A 19685-nucleotide genomic window follows, 5' to 3' on the forward strand; every position below is an offset into this window, starting at 1 on the left:
ACATTTATTTAAAAAAATAACATTAAAGCATCTTAAGAGTGAAAATATCAACAAAATATATGTTTGTCTCTGCATTTTTCATTATTCTGATGTGACAGTACAAAATTGTAAGTAGCTGTAAATATCAGAGAAAATATTTCCCATTGAGAAAAACATTACTATAAGAAGTAGAAATTAAAGTTTAACATCGAATCGATAATAAAAAGCTTGAAACAACTGATTATTATCTTCACTTATCAAATACAATATTTTCCCAAAATAAAAATAAAAACATCATCCAAGTTTTTTTGTTGTTGTGTAGTTTTGTTAATATATTTAATTCATTTATTTATATTCTATATCAAATCCTTTCATATTGACATCAAGCACACTGAACAAATAAATTAATTTAAATTTAAATATGTAAACAATCACGAGTCTCAACAGACATGGTTTTATTTTTTAAATCAGAAGTTGGCAAATTACACGAAATGATAACAATCACTATTAAATATTTTAGCTATTAAATAAGAAATCGATCGAACGATTGTGCAATCTTCGTGATAAGCACTCTATGAAATGGAAATTGGAAATATATTTGATTTATGATTAGATTAAAAAACCGCGCGCTTACTATGACCCGCCCCTGAAATGATGACGTTTTGACTGACGTAATTTCAAAGCGCCGGGGCGCACACACACGCATCCGTTGATTGTGCGACGACACCACCATTTTAGAGGAAGAATGGAAAACACGGACAGTTATTGACCATCATTAATACGTCGAAACTATAATTAATAAGAGCCCATGTTAACGACTCGGACATATTGAAGATTTCCGCGGGATAACAGAAGATCCGGGTTTTGATACTGCAGTACCGGCGCGGATCTGACATCACTCCAGACTCTGTTCTGGGTGTATTGTTGTTATTCGTCTGTCTGTGTGTGTGTGTGTGAGAGAGAGTGTGTGTTCAAGTGAAATTGAAGAAACGCGGTTCCGTCCAGATGGATGGAGACGAGGAGATCCGCTCAGGTACAACCAGAACACACTGTTTTGATTCCAGACAATTACGAAACACTAACATGCTAACATGCTTAGCATAGCATGGTGTTTGAGTACAGTACACGAGCATTACCATATAATTCATCAAAGTACCATGATATTTTCATGTTTTTTGGGCATGTACCATGGTAATGCCATGCATTTGGACATATACCACGGTAACACCATGGTATTCTTAGTATGTCATGGAGTTTGATTATAATGCGCATGCGTTATCAGAAAATTCATCAAAGTACCATGATATGTGCATTTTTTGGACATGTACTATGGTAATACTTAGGTATTCTTAGCATACCATTGTTTTTGAGTATTGTACACAATCATTATCGTATAATTCATCAAAGTACCACGATATGTTCATGTTTTTTAGACGTATACCATTGTAATGACATTCATTTGGACATACCATCATGGTAATCTTAGTATATCATGGTGTTTGAGTATAGTACACATACATTACCTTATAATTCATCATCATACTTTATTATTTTCATGTTTTCTTGGACAAATACCATGGTAATGGCATGTTTTTTTTTTAAATACCCTGGTGTATGAATATTTGTAGCTTGAACTGAGACTGAGTGTGTGTTTGCTCAGATGACGGCAGCGCTACTCCCGTTCAGGACGAGCAGGAAGACGCGAGACCCGGATCACGGCAGTCTGACGTGAGTTTGGATCCGATGTTTGTGTTTGGTTCCAGTTGTGTTCATATTACAGACGTTAACTCTCTGATTGTCACGCAGGAGGACGTCAGTGATAACGAGGACGCCGCACACGATAGGAAGTCTGAGAACGCAGACAGCAGTTCGGATCACGAGGCCCGTGGAAGAGGAGCCGGAGACGGGAGCGATTCAGAGCCCGAGCCGCCCCGTCCTGCAGACAGTGATGAGGAAGAGGAGGGCAGATCCCCTGTGAAGCGAAGAGCGAGCACCTCTGAGAACGAAGAGGAAGAGGAGGGCAGATCCCCTGTGAAGCGAAGAGCGAGCACCTCTGAGAACGAAGAGGAAGAGGAGGGCAGATCCCCTGTGAAGCGAAGAGCGAGCACCTCTGAGAACGACGAGGAAGAGGAGGGCAGATCCCCTGTGAAGCGAAGAGCGAGCACCTCTGAGAACGAAGAGGAAGAGGAAGAGAAAACGCACTCCGACCGGGAGGAACCCGAGAAGAGAAACAGCCCGAAATCAGAGGCGGGCAGCGATTCAGACGAGGACAAACCCAAACAGAAAACTCAGAGAGACTCTGATGCTGAGGAAGAGGAGGAGGGAGGGAGGAAGGAGACGGGCAAGTGGAAAGCTGTGATGAACTCGGACAGTGAGGAAGAGGAGGAGAGGCCGAAGGAGGAGGCGGGAAGTGATGAAGATGAAGGGCCTAAACGACGAGCTCTGGCTAGTGATGATGATGATAATGAAGAGGAGGAGAAGCCCGGTATGTTTGTTTACTAATAAAAAAACTTGTTTCATTATCATTTTTAATATACGTATGATTATTTAGGGTTATATTAATATTATACTTCTATTTTTGCTTACTATATTCTGCTTTTTATTTGTGTGTGTGTGTGTGTGTAGCTATATATTTTTTTATCTATTATTTATTACTATATTTTTCTACAGTCTAATTATAATAAAATTATCAATACATTAATATATGTTTGAATTATATATATATTACATTAAATTATCAATACATTACATTCAAAATGATATTAATGTATTCATAATTTTAAATAATGTTATTATAATTAGACTGTGTAGTACAATGATAGATTAAATTATATTATGATTAATCTTGATTATTCTACTAATAATATATTTATAATGCCAATCCAATCAGATTATAATTAGGGCTGTGCAAAAATTAATTGCGATTAATCGCATCCAAAATAAAAGTCTGTGTTTACATAATATATTTGTGTGTGCTGTATATAATTATTTTGTATATATAAATACCTATGCATGCATGTAAATATTTAAGAATTATTTGCGCTTAAATTCTGTATATATAAATAAATACATAATCTATATTATATAAATATAAATGTTTTATATATGAATAACACATTTTCTTAAATATATACATGCATATGTGTGTATATATATATATATATATATATATATATATATATATATATATATATATATATACATGCATGTGTGTGTGTATATATATATATATATATATATTTTTATATATACAAAATAATTATATACAGCACACAAAAATATATTATGTAAACACAGACTTTTATTTTGGATTCGATTAATCGCAATTAATTTTTGCACAGCCCTAATTATAATATTATTTTATATATATAATTTATAATATTAGTAGTATTATTTACATGTATTAAAAACTATTTAATTATTTATAATGTTATAATAATTTGACTATTATACTTAAAAGTACATATTTTATAATTATGTTGATTATAATCAATGATTGATTATTATAATCTTAAACTAATTCATTATATATATATATATATATATATAATTATAAATATTATCTGAAATATGATATTATAATTGTAATGGTAACATTATCTAACTATAATACACTATTGTATTATATATTATTAATAATATATACATAATTATTTATACTCTTAGTAATACAATTTTAATGTTATTGTTTACAATATTATTTTTATAGTCTAATAACTATAATACTAGTTTATTATAATAAATCCATAATCTATCAGTGATGACGTTTTTTGTGATTTGTCTTCCAGTGAAGAGGAAGAAGGCCGTTCTGTCAGACAGTGAGGAAGATGAAGAGAAAGGTACTGTCTGTCATTAACGCTCACTGTATGATGTCATCTGATGATGATGATGATTGTTGTGACTCTGTAGAGGTGAAGAAGAGCAGGCTGGTGTCTGATGATGAAGACTCTGGCAGTGATGAAGGCTTTGGGGGTCCTGATAAGAGTTTGGCAGCTAAACTGAAGGAGCTGGGCTCGGACAGTGAGGATGAGGAGGATGCGATGAAGGCGGATGCAGGGAAGAAGGACGAGAAGGCTCTGTTCGGCAGCGACAGCGAATCCGGCGAAGACCAGGAAGAGTTAGTGATTGTAACACTCTGTGTGTGAGAGAGAGTGAGTGACTGAGTGAGTGTGTGACCGAGTGAGTTAGTGACCGAGCGAGTGTGTGAGTGAGTGAGTGTATGGCCGAGCGAGTGAGTGTGTGAGTGACCGAGTGAGTGTGTGAGTGAGTGAGTGAGTGACCGAGTGAGTGTGTGTGTGAGTGAGTGAGTGTATGGCCGAGCGAGTGAGTGTGTGAGTGACCGAGTGAGTGTGTGAGTGAGTGAGTGTGTGAGTGAGTGAGTGAGTGTGTGGGTGTGTGGCCGAGTGAGTGTGTGTGAGTGAGTGAGTGAGTGTGTGTGTGTGTGTGTGTGAGTGAGTGAGTGAGTGACTGAGTGAGTGTGTGTGTGTGTGTGTGTGTGAGTGAGTGTGTGGCCGAGTGAGTGTGTGACTGAGTGAGTGAGTGAGTGACTGAGTGAGTGTGTGTGTGAGTGAGTGACTGAGTGAGTGTGTGTGTGTGTGTGTGAGTGAGTGTGTGGCCGAGTGAGTGTGTGAGTGACCGAGTGAGTGTGTGACTGAGTGAGTGAGTGAGTGAGTGACTGAGTGAGTGACTGAGTGTGTGTGTGGCCGAGGTGAGTGAGTGTGTGGCCGAGTGACTGAGTGAGTGTGTGAGTGAGTGTGTGGCCGAGCGAGTGAGTGTGTGGCCGAGTGAGTTATTGACCGAGTGAGTGTGTGAGTGAGTGACTGAGTGTGTGTGTGGCCGAGTGTGTGAGTGACTGAGTGGCCGTGTGACTGACCGAGTGTGTGTGTGAGTGACCGACTGTGTGAGTGGCCGAGTGTGTGTGAGAGAGAGAGAGTGTGTGTGTAACCGTCTCTTTCTGTCCCTCAGGAAAATGATCGCAGATATCTTCGGAGAGTCCGGCGATGAGGAAGAGGAGGAGTTTACCGTGAGTAAAGTTTCTCTCTTTACCATTAATCACGTCAGAGTCGCATATGAAGAATTATCTCAAGTCTCATTTATTTCTGTAGCGCTGTGTATTCGTTTAGTTACAGTCTACGGAGATATAAACAGCAGCTGACATGCGCTGTGTAGTATATGTGACTGTACTGTGTCAGGGTGTCCGCGGGGTTTTAAAAAGTGATAAATCAAAATTGTCAAATTTAAGGCCATTAAAAGTGTTAAATGTAGTCTGAGAGGTATTATTTTTTTTCAGACTATCAGATGTCCTATTTTGTGTTTGCGTTAGTCCGTATAAATATGGGCTTTAGCTTATCTGGGCACAATCAAAGATCTTTCGTCTCTGTCTATGTTTGATGCTGACGTCATATTCAGAGCTGGACGATATATAGAGGCTATATAACCCTGATATAAGTGATCACCCGGATTTAGACCAATATAGGTATATTGTATTTATATAAAGCGTTCACAGGCAAATTTGCTTTAGCCTATGTAGATCTATATATTGCTTTTATTTCCCTTTTATTGAAATCAGGCAAACATAAATGTCAGGCGACACGATTGCTGGCTGCATGTCAATATCCATGGATCACTGGATCTTTAGTAAGTTGTTAGGAGTCCAACTATATTGAGTCCAACATATAGTTTAAATTGATCAAATTTTTAGTTTTAGTCGCATTTTCGTTTAATAGTTTCCCCTATTAAATCCAGTCACGCAGCAGATCTTTTGCCACTCAGTCAGGCTGAGGGGGGTTGTACCGGCGGGAAAGTGATGTCAATGCATTCCCTCTATTGTTTGGTGTGTAAAAAAACATCAATGTCAACTGGATGGGAGCTAATGCACTTCGGTCGCAAATACAATCCACTAAACATAAAAATGGAATGCGTGCTCTAAATCTATTCATTTTTGTATGTTATAAATGTCAAAATCTGTGTAATAGAAAGGTCGCTGGTTAACACTTGCAATTCAGTGTCGTGATGGTTTTAAAAAAAATTCTGAAGGTAGTAAAAAGGGTATTAAAAAGTAGTACATTTAACTTAAGGATTACTGTATATACCCTGTGTGTGTATGTAATGGGAATGATTCGTGTGTGTTCAGGGCTTTAATCAGGATGAGCTGGAGGGCGAGCGGGCGCAGGCTCAGGTCTCGGGTCAGAAGGAAATGGACAACGAGTCGGATTCAGATGATGATGATGTGGACCGAAGCGGGAAAGAGTGAGTGATTCCCTCCATCCGCTAATGTACAGTTGTTCAAAATTCATGACTTTGTTGAAAGGTTTTGATCAAATGTTGACTACTGTAGTAACAGCAAACAGGAAGTGATGTAAGAATGAAAGCATTTAGAATGTTTTAGCCCATGGAGGAGATGTAAGTGTGTGTGTGTGTGTGTGTTTCAGCATGTCTCACATGTCAGACTTTGACATCATGTTGGCCCGTAAGAAAGCTCAGAGCGGCAAACGCAGGCGGAATCGAGACGGAGGAACGTTCATCAGTGATGCAGACGATGTCGTGAGCGCCATGATCACCAAAATGACAGAGGCTGCAGAGGTGTGTGTGTGTGTGTTTCGGGGGAGTTAATAAGAGAGTATCCGTGACATACTGTTGATTTATCAAAGAAAATGATCATAACTCGTCCCTCAGTAGGGCTGGGTAATAAATATCGATTTCTCGATATTAATCGATTCTCATTTTTACAAACCGATATCGATTCTTAAATCTCAAGAATCGATTAGTCATCCTGTTTCATTTGAATGAATGGATCATTGTATCGCGGCTGCGCGCATCTAAAAAATCGCAATAATCTTTGTCCTTTGTTACTATTGATATGAAACAAAGTCTCAATTTTTCTTTAGAAATTCAAAAACATAAATAACGTTTTGATCGCTCCGACGCAGCTCAAGAGAAGCAGCAGCGCTGATCTCTCGTCCGGCTTAATAATACCAGTTAAACATGAATGAGCATCTGAAAGTGTGTTAAAGATAGAGTACAACTTATCGAAATCAGTATCATGTCACATTGATTCGCTCAATCAGCGTTTCAACCGTTAAACAGCTTGTAATCAATGTCATGTATCGTCATATTTACCTCAGAAAACCCACATAAACTCGTTAGTCCACACTCGTTAGTGTTCTTCAATATGTAATGCATATTTGAATAAATCTGGCGAGTTTTTATGACAGTCACCATTTAAATGTTTATATTTCATATAATCTTCTTATTATACAAATAAATAAAAGTGTAATTTAAGTGTTTGTATAGCTACAAAACAGTTCATTATTACCTTCATATTAGGCTAATGAAGTCTATAGGCTACAACTAGACTCCCATACTTTACAGCATTAGTTAAAGGGATACTCCACTTTTTTTTGGAAATGGGCTCATTTTACAACTCCCCAGAGTTAAACAGTTGTGTTTTACCGTTTTTGGATCAATTCAGGCGATTTCCTGATATTTAGAAGAATATCAGTAACCAGATAGTTTCTGGTCTCATTGACTTCCATAGTAGGGAAAAAATATACTATGGTAGTCAATGAGACCAAAAAAGGTCTGGTTACAGATATTCTTCTAAAGATCAGAAAATCGCCTGAATTGATTTGAAAACGGTAAAACACAACTGTTTAACTCTGGGGGAGTTGTAAAATGAGCCTATTTCCAAAAAAAGTGGAGTATCCCTTTAAGAGATTTGATTCCCTTGAGAAAAATGGCCATTTATTGTAAGTGATATCCAAAATAATCAATATTGAATCGTAATCGAATCGAATTGCAAGCTTGTGAATCGAAATCGAATCGAATTGTGAAATTTGTCTCAATACTCAGCCCTATCCCTCAGTGGGACAGGATTCATGTTTACAGTGTGTGTGTGTGTGTGTGTTTCAGGAGGACCGGACTCTAAACAGTTCAAAGAAACCCGCTCTGAAGAAGCTCATGCTGCTCCCCACAGTGGTGATGCATTTAAAGAAGTGAGTGTTTCCTCGTCTTGCTGAAGCATCAACGTGTGTGTGTGTGTGTGTTTAGAGTCTGTCGTCTGATATTAGAATAGAAGTGTGATTAAGTGTGTGTGTGTAGGCAGGACCTGAAGGAGACGTTTATAGACAGCGGTGTGATGGCTGCCATAAAGGAGTGGATCAGTCCTCTCCCGGATCGGAGTCTCCCAGCGCTGAAGATCCGAGAGGAACTCCTCAAGATCCTGCAGGAAGTGAGTCTGTTAAACACACAACTAATCTTTTTTTATTTTATTTATTCATTTATTTATTTTTTAGGGCCGTCAACTTTAGTCGTTTAGTCGACTAATCGGTCGATGCCGTCTTGGTCGACTGACATTCTTATTGGTTGACCAGCTGCATTTTTTTTTTTTTTTTTTTACCAACAGAAAGAATTTTTCAATGACTTACTCCTTGATATTTATTCCTTTATAAGCAGTTATTTATTACTGTATTCTAAATATAATTAGCCTATGTTTTGTCCCCACCTTTAAATGCTTTAATTTAGGCTATTTTTGTAACTGCGCCACAGTTTAGCGCACACACATAATACACTCAGGAACCGCACCTGTGGTTGGCTGCGCTGCTGCTCGCGCTCGGTAAGGGATGCTGTATTCATTCTGTTAGAACGCTGCTTGTTTTGGCTTTAGTCGACAAAATGTCCAGGAAATCTAAATCTTTTGTCTGGCTGCATTTTAAAACAAAGACGACAAGACTGTGGAGGGAGGCGATCGCGTTGCTCCATTATGAGCGCGCAAGTCGCGCGCCTACATTTGAAATCGAACTTGAGCGCGCAAAAGACGTGAGCAGCCTTTTAACGGCTATATCATGCTGACTCAATAGATTGTGTTTTCTTAATGTTTTTGTTTGTACACTTGACGCATTTGAAAATAGCCTAAATAATGCAACAAAACGAAAATAAACCTATACGCGGTCCTACAGCCTATTATTAGGATTGTTTTTAGGCTATTTGGGTTTTTGTGTGTTGTTTTAAAACCCCTTGATCGTCAGGACAAAAGTTAACCCATAGCTTTGAAAGTAAAGAAGAATATATAAAGCCTGTATAAACGAGAGCTTTTGTTGTGATTTTTCATTATGTGTCAGATAGCAGTTATATATTGACTGATTATATAGTGACTGTTACTATAGACCGAGGACAGAGCTCCTCACTCTTTGCAGTTAAAAAATCACTTAATTTTCAAAGAATTGTATTATTATTATAGTTTTATTTATTTGTGATGTTTTTTCGTTGTTGTTTTATAAATGCTCAATGACAATTGTTTAAAAAATGTTTAATCAAAACATCACGTTTTTTTTTTTTTAGTCGACTAATCGTTGCACAGGACTCGACTTTGGTCGACTAAGGATTTCTTTGGTTGACTAGAGCCCTATTATATTTATTGCATAACAAGAACAATATATAACATACACATACAGAGGATCATATAGTATTACATTCATAATAGCATCAAAGAAACAATAGACAGAAAAAATAAATAAATAAACTAAACAGGGGAAACATCATTACAAAAAAATCCAAAAAGAAAGGGATTCAAAAATAGTATACATCCGTTTCGCTTTTTTATTTCTTGCATCTTTTAGGGCTTCAATATAATGTTTAAGCTCAATTTTTAATAATATAATGTTCGGTTTATTATTAGACATCGTCGTTTTTACACCCTGTGATGAATGTGTGTGTAAAGAAATTGAGTGCATGCATGCATTTCTTTTAAGGGGGTATATTGGACTGTCAATCGATTAAAAGTGGTAATCTCATTAATTACACGATGTGGTGATTTGATCAAATCAAATTTGGAAATGAAACCCAAAAGATAATTTAAAGTCATTATTGTGTTAAATGAGAAAAGCATTAAATAAATGTTACAATTTGTTTTTTATTTGATTCAACAATTCATATGATATAATTTTTTGATTTAACAGAATTTATTACACAGATTTTTAGGTTTTTATTTTGGGGTCAAATATGCCTTTTTTTAGTTTTTTTTTCATTAGTAGGGAAATATGAATAACAATAATGAATTGATACTCTAAATAAGATATTAAAACTGCCAGTAGGCATTAAATGTCTAAGTGAGTCGTTAAATCATTCATTCATTCATTCATTCATTCATTCATGCGATTCATCCAGGAATGAAGTATTGCTTTCTTTATGAACGAATCATTGGTTCACTCGATTGATTGGCTCAAAATGCTGATTCATTCAGAAATTAAACACCGCTGTCGCTAACGGCTCTGCTCTGGCTTTATAGATAATATTGTTGGCAAAATTGAGCACAAACAGACAATTATATTGTATCTAAAATATAATATTAACTTCTTATGTATTGAACTGTTGTATAAAATCTAAAAAACTGCACTACATCATATGATATAAATATGAGAAACTCAAACTGTTTATGCATGCATTATATATATATAGATGTTAATAATTATTTATTTAAATGCTGTTATGGTAAGAAACTCAAATATAACTACTTAATTTATTTCTTTGTGTGTGGAGTGGGGACCATATATTTGTTTATTATCTTCCTATCTTTGTCCTGATAAGATTGTAAAAGTTCAATTAAAGAAGAGAAAGGGATGTGATGAGTGATCTTTACGTGTGTGTGTGTGTGTGTGTGTGTGTGTGTGTCCACAGTTGCCCAGCGTGAGTCAGGAAACACTGAAGCTCAGCGGGATCGGCCGAGCCGTCATGTACCTCTACAAACACCCCAAAGAGTCCCGGCCCAACAAAGACCTCGCGCTCAAACTCATCAGTACGAACTCTTCCACTGCTGCATCTCTATATATATGTGTGTGTGTGTGTGTGTGTTTTTCTATCCCGATGGGGACTTAAACCTGAACACAGATCTCATGGGGACTCGTGTCACTGTGACCTAAACTGAGGAAACATGCGTATAATCATACAGAATGTGTGTGTGTGTGATGGGTTGGTTTAGGGTTATTGTAAAGAAACAGGAGAGTCCCCACAAAGATGGTAAACCAGACGTGTGTGTGTGTGCACAGATGAGTGGTCGCGGCCCATCTTCGGCTTAACGTCGAACTATAAGGGAATGACGAGAGAAGAGCGCCAGCAGAGAGACCTGGACCAGCAGATCGCCCCGCGCCGGAGACTCAGGTAACACTCAGCACTGCATTGCTGGTCACGCTCACACACACACACACACAAGACACGGCTCAAAGGCCTTCATGTACACGCATTAATCGCTCCGATTGAGAGCTGTGGCTTATTCCTTTTCTAATCCGATCGAGAGAACATGTGCACACTTGATCGGATTGAACGCTGAAACTGAAAGGATGTAGAATCAGTGTGATGACGTGAAGAACGATGATGAATTAGTGTCAAATAAACGAGTGTCCCATCATTCTATAATCCTCCTTTGCCTCCACTCGCACCAGTCCCGATGATGTACACGTCGCGTCATTACGTCACTTCATAGCGTTCCCATGGCAACGGGTTACGTCACTTCATAACGTCCCCATGGCAACAGGTTATGTCACTTCATAACGTCCCCATGGCAACAGGTTATGTCACTTCATAACGTCCCCATGGCAACAGGTTACGTCACTTCATAGCGTTCCCAATGCAACGGGTTACATCACTTCATAACGTTCCCATGGCAACAGGTTACGTCACTTCATAACGTCCCCATGGCAACGGGTTTACTTCACTTCATAACGTCCCCATGGCAACGGGTTACGTCACGTCATAACGTCCCCATGGCAACGGCTTACGTCACTTCATAACGTTCCCATGGCAACAGGTTACGTCACGTCATAACGTCCCCATGGCAACGGGTTACGTCACTTCATAATGTTTCCATGGCAACAAGTTACGTCATGTCATAACGTCCCCATGGCAACAGGTTACGTCACTTCATAATGTTCCCATGGCAACAAGTTACGTCATGTCATAACGTCCCCATGGCAACAGGTTACGTCACTTCATAGCGTTCCCATGGCAATGGGTTACGTCACTTCATAACGTTCTCATGGAAACAGGTTACGTCATTGCATAGCGTTCCCATGGAAATAGGTTACGTCATTTCATAGCGTTCCCATGGCAACAGGGGGAAACTTCTGCTCTCGTGTGACACTAACGCAACATTTTTGAACTTTCTGCTAAGATATACGTGACTTTTTTTTTGCAACGAAAATGTGAGGATTGTGAAATCATGCAAGCCCCGCATATTTTGCTCTGAAATGGGTAGTTCATTTGAAAAATTGCAGACTTTGGATGATTATGCACTGAATCGTGCGATCGCATAATCATGTTTTTCTGGAGGGACTGACTAATGCACAAACAGCGGGAAACTGTATATTCATTCAGTGAGCACATGTGAAAAACGATCCCGATTTGAAGCTCGTGACATAAACGCACACATCAACCCGATCACTAGTTTAGTGTTCATTAGAGGTGTAAGAGGTGGCACAATTCACGGTTCGTTTCGGCACGTTTTCGATTCAGCAAAAAGAAAGAAATGCCAGAGAAATTTATTTTTTTAAATTATATTTTTATGAAAACTAACATCATAAAGTATGATATTTTTTTAGCGATACTTTTCAAGTTTGACTCTTCTTAGGAGCATATAAAACTATACAACTCCTTGGACATAATGAAATGGAATATTGTAGTAGTTATAAACAGCTTTATTTTAGTTCATATTAACATTTGAGGGCAGCAACTGTATTCATAATGTCCAAATAAAACCGACGTGATGTTACTTGAAAGCATTATAGCCGACTATTCCTGCCACACTTACAGTTAGTAGTGTAATACAGTAAATTCATGGTGAATGTTGCTGATCTGTGGACACTGGTTAGTTAATTCTCGGCACAATGTTTATCCTGGTTTTGATCCGTTAATAACGGTGTGATAAATGTGAATGTTTCTCACTAGATCTCGCAGCGATGTTATTACTTCAGTGGCGAACTCAAATGATGAAGATCGGCTCGCGCTGCATTGGTCCAAACTGATAAACGGTCCGTCAACCACACAATAACGAGTAGCTCAGCTTCGTTTACATTTACCATTTGATGATGCGCAATGTTGTGGTCACGCCGGCATCTCGAGAGCGCTTGCCACGCGCAAGCAAAAAATGGTCCAATGAACCGTTCGCTTTGAAAATGTGTACTGAACGGTTCAATGCGAATATGTGTATCGCTACACCGCTAGTGTAAACAACACGTTTAAACACACTAAATGAGTCGGATTGAAACAGAAGTTGTGCATGTTAACACATCCAGTGACGTTCTCCTCATCTGTCTCCTCTCCTGTGGGTGTAAGTGAGCCTCAGACGTCTGCGAGGCCAGAGGAGCCCAACGTCTTTGCCCCTGCGCTCAGGTTCAGTGTGTGTGTGTGTGTGTGAGAGAGAGAGAGAGCATGAGCCTGTCTCAAGTTCAGGAATGTTTCTAACACTGATGTACGGGTGGGCGATATGGCAAAAAGAGCATATCATGTTTTTTTTTGTTTGTTTTTTTCAGAAAAATCACGATTTTATAATTTCTTTTTCATGTTGGTTTTAAAGGTTTTAAAAACCTTTGTCTTTATTTTCTTTGTAGGGAATCAAAACGCATGTGATTCTTGGGTTAATTGCAAAGCAGAGCCAGACCGATATTATCGGCCGATATTAGGCATTTTCCAAACTATCCGAATCGGCAGTTATAATGGCCGATAAATTAATATTTCAAAAATAAAATAAAAACGGACGAAACACGCTTGAACGATGTCATGAGTGTTGGAGTTGTATAGTTTGTCCACCAGAGGGCGCTCTACACCGTTCCTGTTGGCAACACTCGTTGAGTTGGTCACGAGACATATATTGCTTGAATAACAATTAAAAGATCATCCCCATCAGTTCTCTGAACTCAAATAAGCATGACAAAATTTGACTATCACGTCCAGTTTTGCCGAGAGTGAAGCGGAAATAGCTAGTAATAGTTACAGTGTCGTTGACTGACTGTCCTTTTAACTTTAGACAATGTGACGGAAGTATTTCTTTAATAGCGCGTGACAGTTATAACAATGAGACGTATTATCTCTCCTCGGCCTGTTATATTGAAAATGTATGTTTTACAATTTGACGTTATCCATTGCTAAATTACGGCTAATCATAGACTAGCTAACCACAAAGCTAGCTAACGCCACAATCATCAGTCTGTTCTGTCGTGACAATGAAAGAAACAAGTTTCTTTTTAAAATGCATTATCATATTATTTTAGTTAAAACTCAAAAATAACTACAAATGACTAATGTTAGAAAAATCTGTTAAATTTTTGTTGCACGTTTCTGAAATAATAATAATAAAAAAAAAATATCGTCCGATATATCGGATCTTAAAACCAACAAATATTTGTATCGGTATCGACCTTCAAAATCCTTCTTCGGTCAGTCTCTATTGCAAATCACAGAGCGAGTGTGTTCGGTTTAAACCAGTAAGAGATGTGAAGAGGATTTCTATTCCGATGTTTGTTCTCTTTCTCGTCTGTTTAAAAAAATGTAACTCTTTAAACACTGAAGGCATGTGAGTCTCTGCATTTGTGTGTGTGATGGGTTGGGTTAGTGTGTGTGTGTGTGTGTGTGTGTGTGTACTGAGGTTTTCAAATTCAGGCGAATGTGATCAAACTCGGCTTCACACGCATCCGACTCAAACACTGACCGCATGTTTGCCTGAGCGTATCCCATGATTCCTCTGCTCTCAGTGTGTGTGTGTGTGTGTTTCTCCTCCACAGTTCTGGTGGACAGACTCCTCGCAGAGATCTGGAGAAGGTGCTGACGGGAGAGGAGAAGTACGGCTATACACTGTTTTAGTTTTCTTAGTTCACTGAAGCTTTTGTGATAATAAAGCCAATTTTAATTTGTTTTTTAATTAGCAAATTAGACACCACCATCATTTATAAGTATGCTACAATTTAAATATTATTTATTATATGAATGTGCTTAATCTTATGAAAATGCCACATTACAAAAATTTTATTGCTCCTAAAAAGTTTATTTCTTTTGTGAGAATCTCCAATTTTTTTTATTGTTTTCCCCATAGTTTTTAAAAACTATATCACAGCTAGTTTGTTTTAATGTAATTATTGTAATTTAATATTCCATTATATCATTTTATTATAGAGTATATATGTATTGTATAATTTGCATTTCATTATAACTTAATATTTAATGCATTTTAATTATATAATTAAATTGTATTATAATTATAATATTAGAATTGAGTAGCTTATTATAATAAAATGTATTTAAAATATTACTATCATTTAAAATTATATACATTTTTATATATCTATTAATGCAAATTAATGAAGGAATAATTTAAAATTGTATTATATTGAATTTATTTTAAAGTATTATATAATTTATTAATGCTAACTGATTTTTATAATTAAATATTTTATTATATCAAAATGTATTTATTAAATTATAATTTTAAAATATTTTATCATCTGTACAATATATTATAGTTTAACCATTGTAGTATTGCTAATTCATAAAAATTATAATTTAATATTGTTTTATTATAATTAAAAGCTTATACAATTTATAAATAATTGTATGATATAATTTAGTTAATTTAATATGTTTCTTAATGCTAATTAATAAAAAGTATTGATTTAAATATTTCATTATATTGCAATATATTAAACAAAAAACTATAATATACGTTTATAATTAATTTTTTCTTATATTTTAATGTATATATTATAATTGTATTATATTTTAATGTGTATATATATTATAATTATAATAATATACAAATGATAATACATTTTATTTTTTATTATTGTTAATCTCTCTCTCTCTCTCAGGGCGTTAAGGCCGGGCGACCCAGGGTTTTGTGCGAGGGCTCGTGTGCCGATGCCGTCCAATAAGGACTACGTGGTTCGACCCAAATGGAACGTGGATGGAGACTCAAACCGAAGTGTAAGTGGGCGGGGCATGTGTGTGTGTGTGTGTGTGTGGGGGGGGGGGGGGGGGGTATAAGTGCAGAGGAATGATTGACAGGTGTCTCTTGCTCAAATCATGAGTGAGAGGAGTTTGCACGGGATGGAGAGACGTTTTTATCTGACTAAAGAAATTAAATGTAGAGTTTGCCCATTTCAATCCCCCCTTTGATCTGATTGGTGGAGGAGGTTTTTTGACTGTTATGTGATTGGTAGACGAGCTTAAGGAAAGGCCTCAGCCTGATGGAGAAGCACAAACGGCGTTTGGCGGAGGAGAGAAAGCAGCGGCGCCCACAGGGTGCTGTGAAAATCAGCATTGAGGGGAACCGAATGCCCCTGTAGTTCCTGGTCCCGCCTGAGGGGGCAGTAAGTGTCTGCATGGCTCTGCATGCTGCACTGGAGACAGTGTAGTGAAGGAGAGACCCCAACTAACACCAGGGACCCTATCATACAGCGCCAGACGCGACGCAAATGTGTTTTTTGCTAGTTTCAGCCCGACGCCGTTATCATTTTTTACGTCCCGCGCCACGTTTTTTAAATATTTAAAGAGAACGAGAGATGAGACTGTGATTGGTCGTCACGCCCAAAACACACCCGTTACTCATTGAGAGACCAACTAACGACCTATTTTCCCGTCGTTAAACTCGCAAAAGTGGATTCAGACACGCACTAAATGCGCTTTAGACCATGAGCTTAGATCGGTAAAATAGGGCCCTTAAACCAGTCTTCAAACAGCGGCAGTGTGTAATCTTTAGCGGCATCTAGTGGTGAGCTTGTGAATTGCACCCAACTCAGACGACGTAACTTCAGTTTAGCAATGAGCTTTCTTTACAAAGATGAAGAAATTAGGTTCACTTAATTATTCAGTAAAGCGATATGTAATTGTGAATATTATTGTGTCTGTGTTTTATTAGCTACAGCTTCTCTGCACAAAGAACAACACAGTGACGAAACGCGTGTGTCCGCTCTGGGCCACCGTAGAAATGTGGATGTGAGGAGACTTGCGGTGTGTGTGGAGAGAAATGCTCATTCTCAGCTGATAAAAACACACCGCTTCATTAAGTTAGCTTGTTACACACCACTGAAAACACAGTTATGTGTGTGATATTGCATTTGTCAACAGATCCGCCTAAATATTACACACTGCACCTTTAATGAAAGTTACTGAAACTAAATCCACCATCCTTGGTTTTGGATGTTGGAAGTCACCGTCACGAGAGCACTGGAGTGTGTGTGTGTGTGTGTGAGACACACGAAACCTCAGCGCTTCAAGTGTGTGTTCATTATCAGCTCTGGTTCATTCTCACAGGGACTGGTTTGTTTTTTATAGTAGTAGCGGCAAATGCACATTTCTAATTGACTTGATCTTTCTTTCAGTGTTTGTAAGTCAAGCGACTTTGCTTTTAGTCATTTCCTGTTTATTTTATTTAAAATAAAAGGATTCACTTTTGTCTGTAAAAGTTTCCTCTTTTTTGGCTTGTTTTTTTAAAAATTTAATTCTTTATAATAATGTCTCTTATTTTTAAAAGAATTTAATTTATAGAATAAATATTTTTAATTTGCTTGTTATTTCCTATTTACTTTTTTTAATGATTTAACTTTTAATTATATTATTAATTATATTGTATTCGCTTGTAAAAATTTCCTATATTTGTTTTTTGGTTTTATATTTTGTTTTTGTGTAACTGTTTTCTATTTATTTTTTGTTAATTAAAAAAATAAGATTTTTTAAAATTGTCTTGTTTTTGCTACTCTTTTTTATTTATCAAATATTGATATTTTTAATTGCCTTTTTTACATGTAATAGTTCCCTAATATATTTTTTAATTAACAAAAAAAAAGAATATGGAACTATTACATAATCAATGCAATTAAAAAAAAAATCAATATTTTATAAATAAAAAATAGTAAACTTATTACAAGCAAAAACAAGGCAATTAAAATGATCTTTTTCTAAATTAAAAAAAGCAAAAAAAAGAGAACCTTTAATATTAAGGTTAATATTAAAAAATATCATTTTAATTGCCTTGTTTTTGCATGTAGCTATTTATTCAATATTTGTTAATTTAAAATTATATATATGTTTTTTTTTGTTTTCCCACCTTATAAAAAACAGGAAACTATTACAAACAATTTTTTTATTTTTGTACAATTAAAAATAATAATAATATATTTGTATGTTTTTGGTAAGTGTTTCTTTTTGTATTTTTGTTAATTTAAAAAAGAAATATTAATATTTTTAATTGGCTAAATTAATTAATTAATTAATTTTGCTTGTAATATATTTAAAAAAAAAAAAAATATATATATATATATATATATATATATATATATAATTTTTCCCTTTTTTTAATCGTTTCCTATTTATTTTTAGTTAATTGAAAAAAGATTCAGTTATTTCACGCTGACTTTTTTTCCTTACTTGCATCAGTTTTCCACAGCATCCTTGTGTCTGCAGTGTGTGTGACTCCTCTTCTCCGTCTCTCAGGGTCCGATGAAGAAGGGCATGACACGAGTAGATAAACAGCTGCGCCGCTTCGCTGACATCAAGCGCCTGACGAAGCCTGGGCACGCGGTGAAGATCAGCGTAGAGGGAAACCGCATGCCTCTCTGACCCCCCACACGCTCCGCATCTTTTCTCTTTCTGTTGAGTTTTCTGTCAAATGTTGCCGGCTCTGAGCGTCAGATCTCGTGAAGCCGCGTGTCTGTACTGTAGCTATGCCTGAGTTTGCGTAGCTGCACCTTTAAAATGTATTCAGAGCCCAGAGAGATGAACTGGGAACATTATGTGTTTGGTTCTGATGTATCTTTCATAATAAAGAGTTTCCATGTTCTACATTTTAACTCATGAACTCCCTGCTCTTTTCTTACCTTTATTTGCAGTGTCAAATACACTGCGTACAATGCAAACGTGAGCAAAATGGTTCAAATGTAGGTTATACTATATTTTAAAACCATAATGTAATTTTATTGATCATTAATAACAAGGTTTGTTCATCTGAAGTACTAACACAGTAATTCCTAAAAAGTCTCTTGGTTTGATTGATATACATGTGAATGTCATTTGACTAAACTGAACAAGAGGCTCATAAAGCACGATTATCCAAAACAGCTTTAACCAATGATATTAGACCATAAAACATTAAAAGTATACCATGACCAAAAAAATCACGTTTCTTGAAGATTTTGAACTTCACATGATTGTGGAAGTCAATTCATCAAGATCCAGAACTACTGGAAATATCCAAATCTTATATGAAATTCACTGAAAATATTTTCTTCTGGCCAAATATATGTTGTAAGCAGCATGGCTTAAAGAAATGTATATTTCAAATTGAAAAAATATATATATTCAAATACTTTTTGAGGAAAATGCATTTGCAACCTTAAAAGTGCATGTTATATATATATATATATATATATAAGTTTTTACGAGTTACTTGATTTATTTTATTTCTTGCATTTCCATGTCAGAAATCATGTTTTTGTTTGTATGAAAATTTTATAGCCGAAAAAAAAGATGCACTAAACAAGCAAAACATTGTTAACACTGTACAATTTAATTAGTTAAAGTGAACTAACAATGAACAATACTTCTTCTAAAGCATTTATTAATCTTAGTATATTATTAAAATCAAACGTTGTGTCTCTTAATATATTTAATGGATCTGAGCTACACTGAAGAAAAATGGTGTAGAAACAGCTTTCGTGCTTAAAAAATTG

The 19685-nt window shown here is 36.4% G+C and overlaps 1 protein-coding gene across 1 annotated transcript; it reads left to right on the forward strand.

Annotated features, from left to right (window-relative positions):
- The first annotated feature begins 656 nt into the window (after positions 1–656).
- iws1 (interacts with SUPT6H, CTD assembly factor 1) lies at positions 657–18806 on the forward strand. Its single transcript, XM_039660464.2, has 15 exons — positions 657–1012; positions 1640–1707; positions 1786–2464; positions 3768–3818; positions 3889–4096; positions 4945–5002; positions 6113–6228; positions 6411–6561; positions 7891–7973; positions 8080–8209; positions 10654–10771; positions 11022–11133; positions 14748–14804; positions 15828–15942; positions 18451–18806. The coding sequence occupies exons 1-15, from the start codon at positions 985–987 to the stop codon at positions 18574–18576; spliced, it is 2100 nt and encodes a 699-aa protein (XP_039516398.2). The 5' UTR covers positions 657–984; the 3' UTR covers positions 18577–18806.
- Positions 18807–19685: the final 879 nt, after the last annotated feature.

The sequence above is a fragment of the Pimephales promelas genome, chromosome 16 (assembly GCF_988280905.1).
Source record: "Pimephales promelas chromosome 16, fPimPro1.hap1.1, whole genome shotgun sequence".
Taxonomy (NCBI): domain Eukaryota; kingdom Metazoa; phylum Chordata; class Actinopteri; order Cypriniformes; family Leuciscidae; genus Pimephales; species Pimephales promelas.

Bases quoted from the DNA above. Each gene is read 5' to 3' on its own strand.
- iws1 (XM_039660464.2), top strand. From the start codon at position 985: ATGGATGGAGACGAGGAGATCCGCTCAG. The intron at 8,210-10,653 runs GTGAGTCTGTTA...GTGTGTCCACAG, and splicing joins TCCTCAAGATCCTGCAGGAA to TTGCCCAGCGTGAGTCAGGA. The intron at 11,134-14,747 runs GTAACACTCAGC...TCTCCTCCACAG, and splicing joins GCCCCGCGCCGGAGACTCAG to TTCTGGTGGACAGACTCCTC.